We start from the raw sequence: 11,417 nt of genomic DNA, 5'->3' as shown, positions 1-11,417 counted from the left end.
ACAAAAAAAAAAAAAAAAAAAGGAGGAGAGATAGGGACGATATACATTTGACAGGAAAGAAGGAGCAAACCGCACCAGAGCATCCATTAACTGCCACACTCCAACATTACCAACAATGCAACAACGAGGTTCTCGAATCAAGAGTCTAAGAAAGTTACTGAGGATCAAATGGACATACAGGGTCACCAACAAGGAAGTGTGAAGGACCCAGTCACAGATGAGGTAGGGAAAAAGCGGTGGTGATGGATTGAACATACTCTCAGGAAGTCAGGCAGCTGCATAACAAATAAAGTTTAGAATTGGAATCCACAGGGTACGAGATCAAGGGGAAGACCGTGTGGAACCTGGAGAAGAACCACAGAAATCGATGTACAGAAAAGTGGGAAGACATGAAATAACATTCAGAGGCCAGCCCAGGATAAAGGTGGAAAGTGTTTGTCCGTGGCCTATACCCTGGTGCAGGGTGAGAAAGGCAATGATGATGATGATGAGGTTCTTGAATAAGAGTTGAATGATTATTGAGGAGACTCTCCACACTTGAAGACAGCCAATAAGGCAACGGCGATGTTATATTATTGCCTAACACACGATTTGAACCCTGAACACTCCAGTACTCTAAAAATAGCAACAATGAGAAATTGCCCTTCATAATATTTGGACTCTCCACATCCCAAAACTATCAACAAGCCAACAGTGAAAAATTGCCAAACACGTTAGAACTCTGCAAAATCCAACACTAAAAAGAAGGCAACAGCATAATTTGAATCAGAACTTTGCAAACTCCACAACTAAATATAAGACAACAACAAAGTTGAAACTCTGCAAACTCCAACACCACTAATAAGGCAACAGCAAGATATCATCAAGAAATAAGCACTGCACATCTCAGTCCAGCTAACAAGGCAACAGCGAATATCAATTGAGCCAAGTCAGTCAGATCATTGCTAAAAGAAAATGGTCAGCTGAGACAAAACTTTGCACTGCTACAGATGCAAAAAAAAAAAAAAAAGACCTGATTGAAAAGCAAAACACTATTTCCCCCCCCCCATCTATTTAAGAGAACAAAATTATCAGGTTTCGAACCCTGGGCCAAATGAATGAGAGACTAACACCGTCCCTCTAGACCACGAGCCCCCCCAATCTATTTTCATCAAACGAGCCTAACTAGACAAAGACAGGTAATATATAAGACAAATTCCAATTATACAGGCATCTGCAAAAGTGCAGACATATAAAAAAGAAAGTTTCCAAACATTCTCAGAGACAACTATCAGCAAAATGCTCTTGACTAAGATCTGAAAATGTGCAGCACATTCAACAGTCAAAACAGACCACTAAAAAAACCCAACGTCTGTGCGGGAGAAATTTTCATGAGCTACATCCATACAAAGAACTAAAAAAATATAAAACAGTTAGACCATCGACAAAAACTGTAAGGGACTTGTTGTCCTGATTGAAAAATCACATGTAGTAAGAATGAAAAGTTAGCGCGGTAGCGCCAAAAAGTCAAAACAATCAACAACCTTTCAGAAAAATGCAAGGACAACTAAGAAACAACAACAGCAAAAATTCCTTGAGCAAAAGGGAGCATAACTGTGCACAGCTAAACAAAGACAAGTTAAAGTGGCAACGGGGGTTCTTTTTTGTGTCTGTGAGTTTAGTAGGAGTTCCACAATGGAGGGGCAGGCGAAGCACAGGGAAGCCATCAACTTGTGGTGAGGCAGAGCAGCCAACATACTTTTGGTAAGTGGATGGGTGATGTAGATAGACAGACAGACAGAGCGACAGACAGAGAAAATGTTAGTCAGATAGCTAGCTAGATAGCTAGCTAGATAGATAGATAGAGAAGAGTAAAGTTGATAGAAAGAAAGAAAACGAGAACGAGATAGACAGAAAGAGATCATCAGATGAGTCTAAGCACAAGCATAACACGACATACATGTACTCGTACATTCATACACACAGGCGCACACACAGAAAAAAGAAAAAGGGAAGGGGGCGGCAGTAGAAGAGAGGTGTAGGGGAAGTGCGCAATCAAAACCAAGAGGTCCATCTATTCTAACCTACAAGGAGTCATGCAGTGCCACAGCAGCAGAGCAGTGCTCAACTCACAAACAAACCAGTGCCATGCCCATGTAAATTTTTTTTTAAAAAGACAAAAAAAAACCCTCAACCGTTCTTCTTGTCGAGTCGCAGTCAGCTACATGTACGGCGCGCAACACCGTGCCAGAAATAGATTAATTAGGACAATCGGAACATCGAAGCCAAACGGAAAGAGCAAAACTATCCCACCGGCAGCACACACACCGGCCAGCCACATACGTCATGCCCACACACCAAAACAAAGTCATGAGATTCGAGGAATGGCAAACAAGAGTTTTGAGTAAAGAGAAGCACATCGACACAACAATAACGGTCATATACTAGCGCAGGGGAGACGCAAATGACAGTTTAGTTTTAGTAAGTGTTTTGCGCACGGCACTTGCAATGATATAAAATGAAAGATAGACAGAAACAACAGAGGGCAAGAAAAAAAGTGGGACCTACAAGTGGTGCCCTCCAACCACCCGCTAAAACAAGAGTCGCTAGGTTCTGTATACGAGGCCTTACAAAAGTGATGGAGAGATCAAGAATGATTGAAAGTTTTCAATTTCTAAAAGTTTCAGCATAAAATCCTCAGCATCTGATTCGACCTCAAAACACCAGCATCGTCTTGGACACAGGAGTCAGGAACTCATAATATTTTCCTTTTATAAGAAATACTCATATCTCTTCTCTCAACCACGTTGTTAACCGTAAGATATTCTAATACTATTTCACTTTCAGAAATCTTCACATCACCTCTCATCAACAGCTGTTAACCGTAAGATATTTTTATATTATTTCACTTTAAGAAATCCTTGCACCCCCTATCAACAACTGTTAACTGTGAGAAATGTTAAGACTTTACTTTTAAAGAATCTAAACACAATATTTCATCTGCCGCACAACCTGGACAAACGTGTGTCACAGCAACCGGAGCACCCAGTGTCCAGAATTTTATATTAAAAAAAAAATATCCAGAATTTTATATTAACTACAAGAGTGTCCACAATTTTATAAAGGCTAGAAGGTCAAGAAGTCTGACCACTTGAATGTTTCAAATTTTATGTAACCACCAGAGTGTCCATTATTTCATATTTTTAAACAACAGTATACAGAATTTTTTATTCAACAAGTGTCCATAATTTTACATCTAAACGCTAGAATTTAACAATGTTCAGAATTTTATATTGATTTAACCTCATGAAGGTCCAGAATTTTATGTTTATAACCACAAGAGTATCCAAAATGTAATATTTAATCGCAAAGATATTCGGAATTTCCTATTTAACCAAAAGAATGTTCAGAAATATAATAATAAGCAAAAATAGATCATTGTGCAAATTTCGATGGTACTGACAAACCATCGACAGACGACTTTTATAGGCCCCTAAAAACTTGGCAGAGTTGTTAATTTAATTTCTAGACCTTTCACCACGCGTTTCTTGGCTGACATCTAGACCTTCTAATTTCCCAAATTTATATCAAGAATACAGCCCTACAATCAGTGACATAAACAGACCATATGTTTCGGTAGGAACACGCCCCCCCCCCCCCCTTTCACCCTAATTCTTGAATATGCCAAGTTTCCAAGTGAAAAACAGCCATGAAAAACCTCCATAAATTCATGAATATAAGCTACCATGATATTGTATGTACAGATACAGCAGTTACTAAAAAAAAAGAATACTAATTCTGTGACATAACAATACCCTCAGCATTTTTTTTTACACCTAAGCAAAAATATTTCTACAATTTCAAGCTTAAGGTACTTACAACTAATGCCTAAGAATTGTAACTTTTTGTTTACAAAGACCTACATTATAATGCAATTTAAAGAAAACAATTGACCAAAATGTCTCAGTAATAGAGACAGGATTAGATCTTAGAGAGAAAAAGGTCGCTCCACCAAAGTATTACGGTGTGGTCGGAAAACAGAATACCTCGGAAAAAATATCATAGCAAAAGAACCTTCACATTCATTTATCAGGTATACTGAAACCACAGAACATTTCCCAAATGAGATAGCCCTGAAAAGAACCTTATGTTTGCTTACTGATCGTACAACACCTGGGCAGAAAATTGTACACAGCTGAACCACATATGAAGTTTATGGCAGGAATATACAAAGAAGATATACGCTGTATAATATATATAAATATAATTCATAATATATCATATATATGTACATATTTGCTGCTCTCACAGGCTTTGTAATTATCTGTTAGGTAGGGAGGCAGGGCCCCAGATGTCTTTAAAGTTAAAGCAAAATTACGATGACTTTATTTTCGATACTTTGGCATTCTGGCCAGCATAGAGTGTCAGCAAACAGAGAAAGTAGCTTTAGAGCACACTTGAAGAGTTAAGACTTGAAGACAGAGCGGGATTAAGGCGTTTTGTTAGAGCATTATTTTCATTATAGATTGTCAGCGAAAAGCAGTTCTTGGTTGAGTAACATTTCTTGTAGGGAAAGTTAATTCCTTCAACTGTACATTAAGATTAGCTTCAGTAGTATCGCCAAAGGCAAAACAAAAGAGTTTGAGCCGAAAAATTATTTTAAACTGTATTAGGGAAGATAGTAAATCAAATTGTAAAAAAACCCAACCAATTTTAAGTGGTCAACAGAAGAGACAGATAGCAACAGGGGAAACAACTATAACTTTCCCCTGAAACTTCAGGATTACCCACCTTCAGAAAAAAAATAACCTCAACCTTCCTAGAGTATGTCAGTGTGCAAACCAAAAACACGATCTGGTTGCATATTTAACTATCAAAAGGCAGTCAACATTTTCCTATGAAACTCTGTTTGCGGGTAGATTAAGGCTGGAACTAGAGCGAAATTTTCTTCTCATTATTTAAACCCCCCCCCCCCAAAAAAAAACCATCCAATGCCTCCCTGAAAATTAATCGTACTTGATCAGAGAATCAAGAGGGAATTTTGTACACAATTTTGTTACATGTTTGAACTACTGAAGTGTTCTCCATTTAGTTATGCTATACACAATTATAAATAGAAGGCTTGAACAACCATTCAAAGCATTTAACACTTTAGTTCATTAGATGAAAGCCTTTCGTATTTCTGTATTAGTTTTTAAGCTACATTACACTTTGTCACTCAGAAGACCTTAGAAGACCTTGCTGAACAAGAAACTATAATCAAACAAAAATTCCTATCACCATGAAAGGATTTTAAATATCTGTTAACTTTCTCCGTTCTTTATTCTCTGCATTGCAAGTTCCCTTCACATAAAATCTGTGTAACACGAAGAAACTTTGTTTCCTCGTCCACTAAAGTTTGTGTTATCTGGGTCTTACCATATTTTTATTTCCACAAGTTGTGCGTTTAAATCCTGAGTGGGGGAAATGTTTCCCAAAGGGTAATCTACAGAACTTGTGATTTCAAAATGCTAGGCCCAGACTCAAAAGTCAACATCATCCTCTTATCAAAGATCAACGCTAAGTTTTACTGAAGTGCTCACAACTACAGGTCATCATGGATTCTGGGATGAATGAGAACCATCACTCTGGAGCCATTCAAGAGACTGATCGCAATTCAAAATTTTTATATGGATTTACGTTCAACTCCGGACAATTTTCTGAAGAACCTGTGTGCAACCTTGTGCTTGTGTCTGTTCATTTCTGATGTAATTTTTAGCCCCTGACTTCTCACTACCTCTAGTACATTGCTATGGAGTAGGGTCAAAGGTAAGTACACACTGTATCATGCATTGTGGATGAGTGTCTGCGAGCGTGTGTGTTGTGTGTGTGTGTGTGTGTGTGTGTGTGTGTGAATGGGTATGTGTTGGATGGGCTGGAGAGTTATGCATGCTTAAGATAAATTTACTTACCCAGGTTGCCGCCTCTCTATATGTTCTTTGTTCTTCAAAAACCTCATTACCATAACTTCAAACAGAACTAGTGACAACATGCTTTTGGTGACTTAGGTACACGCTGGTCACTCTAGGTCTAGGAGGATTACAAATAATCTACAACTACGAGGGATCTTGTGTCCCCCCAAAAATGTAATAAAAAAAATCTAGTCATACTAAAGTGTCCCAGGGCAATAAATTGTTAGAAGTAAAATCATACATAAAAACTTCTCCAATGACATGATTTCTAGATTTAACTGAATTCATAACAGGAATAAGTTCAAACCATACTCCTTGTTAGCGATGTAAGCTGCACTCTTTTTCCAATGTTCTACATGGAATCTATAAATATTAAGTTCATTATTAGACCACTGTATCTTAATTAAATGGCATCACTGCTTTTACTATTTAAAAGGCCCAGGGGGGTGGGCAAACGACTAATGTTAGGATAACCACAATTATTTTGAACAGTTACCCGAGGGCAAGGCTTGACGAATTCAAAACAGGTACATGTATAAACATTGTGCACAGTGATTTGCCAAGCTCTTTTAACTCTGACAAGCTCATAACATACGTGGCTATGTATGTGAAGCTCAAAATTAGGGGGGGTGAGGGATTTGGAAATACAAGTGAAGGAGCATTAATATATTCTGACACATTAGAGCAAAAACACTTCAACTGTCCCATTAGAAAAGTCGCCACTTTACAGCCTGTCAAAGCTGGACAAAACGACTTTTCCTGATCAGTGGTCAAATTTAAGTATACTATACCGTTGATCTAAAAAAGAACTAAAATCTTGGTCTGAAGTCAACATTTTCAAATAAAAATGGCTACATAGTTTCCTCAACTGACAGATTACAGCAAGTTCTGCACTTCCCATTAAGAGACAGACAATTTGGTTAACAGAAAAACGTAATAATAAATTCACATATTTGTGAGAGTGAGCAAACCACGACCATGCAGGCAAGACCGATAACGAGGGAGGGGGGTACAAGGAGGGAGCAGGAGGTGAAGGGGGGTGCTCAATCCGAGCAGGAAATGGATGGGGCGCAGGCAGTGGGCGGACGAGCCAGCCCGAGCGTGCCATAGGTCACCTAGATTGGGGGCGGAGCTACTGCGCTTGCCAGATCTAACGCGGAGCAAGGTTTTCCCCAGCCCGTGGAAGCCCCGCGGCCGTTTGGCCTCCCTCACATCTTCCTTACTGCGGTGTTTGGGCAACGTACCGTAGCCAGGACGCCCGGGGCCAGCCCCCGCGTCACCTTTCTTTCTGAATGACGGCGTCTGAGGAGAGAGGGAAAATTTCTGAGTTAGGTATTATTGTTTTGTTTTAGTAAGCATTGTTTTACGGCACTTGCAGCATAATAGCTTTGTATAACTGCCAAAGCTTCGAGGTGTTACAACAGAGTAACAAACACAAAAAAGAAAGAGAGATAAGGACGATACACGTTTTATTTTATTTTTGTTTTAGCAAGCGTTTTACAGCACTTGCAACAAATTACTTTACAAAAGTGCTGAAAATTAGAGGCGTTTCTAGAGTGTAACAAACACAAGATATGGACAATAGATGTTTGATAGAAAAGAAGGCGCAAACAACACCAGAGCACCTGACAACGGGAGAGTAACAAGCACAAAAAAAGAAGAGATAAGGGCAATAGATGTTTGCTAGGAAAGAAGGAGTAATCCACACCGGAGCACTTGACAATAACCTACACTTTTGAGGAAAGAGAAGCACGTCACACAACCTTCATGCAGTGCAGGGAAGTCGCAAGACAGTTAGACAGAAAAAAACAGAGGGAAAGAAAAGAAGTAGAATGTACCAGTGATGCCTTCTGACCATCCGCAGAGACAGGCAAAGAAAACTGAATTGCGATGTCTCAGTTTAAGTAATGGTTTTACGGCGCTTGCCACACAATAGGTCATATAAGTGCCGAAGACTAGAGGCATTACTAGAGAGTAACATACAAAGAATACAAAGAAAAGATAGAGGTGAGATAAGGACAATAGATGTCTGATAGGAAAGAAGGAGCTGAGCAAACCACACCAAAAAACCTACCAAACACCCCCATTGTCATGTGTATAATTTACAGATTTTCTCAAAGACAATGAGACTTGTAGACAGAAACAGACACTGATCAGAACAATTCCTCTTTGAGGGATAGCCTCCAGGGTGTGAGTGGAATGTCAGCTGCAACAGTCTTTGGCCCTCACTGACAAATATTTACAGATACATCTACCAGACGACATCTACTCTTGTCAGTCGTTGGACACAAACTGGTACAACGTTTATCGAATTGGATGAGCTTCCCACATTGGCCAGGTTTTCCACAAAACCGAAGGCTAAACTCAATATTACCACATAAGTAAGTAGTATCAATGCAAAAACACAGTACACACATCATGAACGATTCTCCATTTTTTGCTTCAGATGGATTGCTTTTCTTGTATTTTTTAAAACAACCTTTTCTTTCTGAATGAAGGTAAGAGTCTGGGGAGAAAAAGACGGCCAATACGAAGACGAGGACTCACTTTAGCCTTTGAGCCGGGGACGAGGTTCTCACAGCTGTTTGAGCGGGTGAGGCCCAGGGCCTGGCGGGAGCCCATGGGGATAGCTGCCATGGCGGGGGAGGGGCTCCCGTTGAAGCTGGTGTTGAGGCGGCTCGACTCACTGCTGCTGCTCTGGTGCACTGAGACAACGACAGGGGGAGTGTGAACACGGGACATGGAAATAACATGGGACAGGGAAATAACACGGGACAGATGGGACAGAAAAATGTGAACACAGGAGACGTAAATAACATGGGGACATATAACAAGTTTGTGCGTTGGAATCCATGGTCCTGATATTTTATCCTGTGTCATACCAATGTCTGTTCCTGAAGGTTTGTTGGTGTGAGTAATGAGAAACACATCAACACAATAATGGTCATTTATTACCGCGGAAAAAGGAAGACAGACAGAAAGACATAAACAAAAGAAGGAAAAGTAAAGAAGTAGGACCTGCCAGTGGCGCCCCCCAACAACACGCCTTACAACAGGGAAAATATTAGAATACAGACAGAAATATGTCCACAAGACAGGGATTTGTTGATGGTTTAGTAAGTTTTATGGCACTAACAACATCAATAGGTCATATAAGTGCCAAAGACTGGAAGTTTTTCAAGAGAATAACAAACACAATAAATAAGGGGAGATAACGATGACAGAAGTTCGATAGGAAAGAAGGAGCAAACCACATCAGAGCACCTGTTAAACCATGCACAGCCATTTCTCTGACAGACTACCTCTCAGCCCCGGTCACTGAAAATTGAGCATTTTCTGTAAAAAGTGTCTCTTTACCATGAAAATGCCCCTAAATCAACAATTCTTTAAGTTGCAAAGTAGAACAGAATGCAATATAACCTATACCTGGTGTGCTGGTGGCACTGGGAGAAGAGATGTAGTGTCTTCCATCCAACCGGTCTTCTGGGTGGAGCTGAGGAGGAGAACGAAAAAGGTGTGGAGATAATTGGAATAAAAAGGGTTGGTAAAGAGAAACACATCAACCCAAAAATAGTCATTTAGTGCTTGGAAAAAACATGACAGACTAGACAGAAACAACATAAGGAAAGTAAAAAAGTGGGACCTACTAGTAGAGAGCCCTCCAAACACCGACCTAAGGATTGATTTGGAGACTTTCTTTCCCATTACTAAAATATAGCAAATACAGAAATAGAAATGTGTGCATTCACATCATTTATTGGAAGACGCTTATGACCCGATAGAAACCCAAATTTAAATTTTAAAAATCAGATTTGTTGATAATTCTATTGGAGTTTTTCAACGAGGGAAATAAACCGGAGAGCTCCGGTTTAATGGGAGTACTTAACAGTTCTACCATAAGCAACAAAACCACAGAGGCATACCTGCTGTTGATCTCGGAGCGCAGGGTCGCCCGTGGAGGGCGTAGTGGAGGAACTGTTTGAGCTGGTGTCTCCGTCTTCTACGTTCATCAACAGCTCTTCCACCGCTGGGAACACAAATAGAGGCAACTATGACGAACACTTTTCCTGACTAAAATACAAAATCATAAGCTTCTCATCGGTGCCGTAAGCAAGCCACTGAAGTCTGTTTGGGTACTCTTTACACCAGAGACAAAAAAGTAACTTTTGTCGTGTTGTTGAAATCAGGAACAATGAAAAGCAAGAAATTTGTAAGCCTTGACCATAGCATTCAACTGCATTTTCGCAATGTTGAAAGGTCCATCTTTGATCGAGCTTTGGGAGGGAGTGAAAATAAAATTTCTAAAATTTTTGACTTAAGCGGATTGCTTGCTATAGCAACGATCTACAGTTTGCTTATCGATAAAAGTTTTGTATTGTAGTAGCTGATGATCTTACCAAATAAAGAAACTGCTTTAAAAAAAAGCCTTTGGATTTTTTTCAATGTTCTCAATTTTGAGGAAACCGTTACACGATATACATCTCAGTTGCCAATGAATGATGATTTCATCCCAGGGTTCAGCTCCACTGACCTTTCCTGCCTTGTGCCTGGACCAGAATTTCCTCCACCCTACGGTACCGCTTCAACAACCGGCGCATGTCCTCCAGCTTGCGCTCCTGGAGATGGATGACAAGTAACATTTGAACAAAATAGCACATCGTCCCTGTCGCGATCAGATCAGATCAGATACGTAACAACTGGTAAATTTTTCAGGAGAAGGAAAAACCTGATTTATTGAAAATGGGCTTTGAGTTCACCGATTTTTATACTGTGGAAAAAGTCCACTTTTGGCCGTATATTTCAATATAAATTTTTAACCAGCAGATAAAACGTGCTTTGTAGAAAAAGTTTACTAAATTAAAAAAAAACAAAATCGAAAATTTTGCAGCTCTCCAATCTGTCACGATGGCGATAATGTTACAGGCTTGCCAATTTTTTTAAAAACCCAGTAAGTAATCAGAGACACCTAACCATATAACAACAGATTATATAACAACAAATAAAATTACATCAGTTAGGACTGGTCTCAGTGTCATGTAGTGTATGTGACAAGGCTCTCAAATTTTCTATTGCCAAATAATAAACAGTCCTGGGAAATTCGGGACAGCTGACGAGACTGATATTAACTCTAAGTATATCATATATGGCATGCCGGTTCAGCTGGCACTCAGTACTGCTCTGTTGTTTACAGTCAAAACATTATATCACAACAAATCCATCTTATCTACGAACAAACTATATATATTGCATGGAATGCTCTCATTGCTATTCAATTTCCTGTTTAAAAAAAAAAAAAATTGGTTAAGCAGAAGAGGAGTTATACGAGTTTGTGGTGTTCAAAAACTGGTAATAGTACTCGCTTAAAGCCCCTATCAACACTGGAAGATTATTTAAAAGGTGGAACCTCTGAACTGAACATCCATCTCAGATAGGATTCAGCTGCTCAGGTGAAAACTCCCTAAACAACTTCAGCTCATGAACAACCCC

The 11,417-nt window shown here is 39.6% G+C and overlaps 1 protein-coding gene across 2 annotated transcripts in view; it reads right to left on the bottom strand.

Annotated features, from left to right (window-relative positions):
• The window catches only part of LOC101859862 (liprin-beta-1), a 105,037-nt gene that overhangs the window by 14,984 nt on the left and 78,636 nt on the right, over positions 1-11,417 (bottom strand). For both annotated transcript variants that reach the window (XM_005099715.3, XM_035970122.1), the window contains exons 5-9: positions 10,462-10,546; positions 9,854-9,957; positions 9,357-9,423; positions 8,478-8,635; positions 7,046-7,232 (exon numbers count right to left, since the gene is read on the bottom strand). In XM_005099715.3, the coding sequence (XP_005099772.1) occupies positions 7,046-7,232; positions 8,478-8,635; positions 9,357-9,423; positions 9,854-9,957; positions 10,462-10,546 (601 nt within the window). The remainder of the gene's footprint in view (positions 1-7,045; positions 7,233-8,477; positions 8,636-9,356; positions 9,424-9,853; positions 9,958-10,461; positions 10,547-11,417) is intronic.

Source organism: Aplysia californica, unplaced genomic scaffold (genome assembly GCF_000002075.1).
Source record: "Aplysia californica isolate F4 #8 unplaced genomic scaffold, AplCal3.0 scaffold00223, whole genome shotgun sequence".
Lineage (NCBI taxonomy): Eukaryota > Metazoa > Mollusca > Gastropoda > Aplysiida > Aplysiidae > Aplysia > Aplysia californica.
The sequence above is the reverse complement of the archived record's forward strand: the minus strand, read 5'-3'. Positions and strand labels throughout refer to the sequence as shown.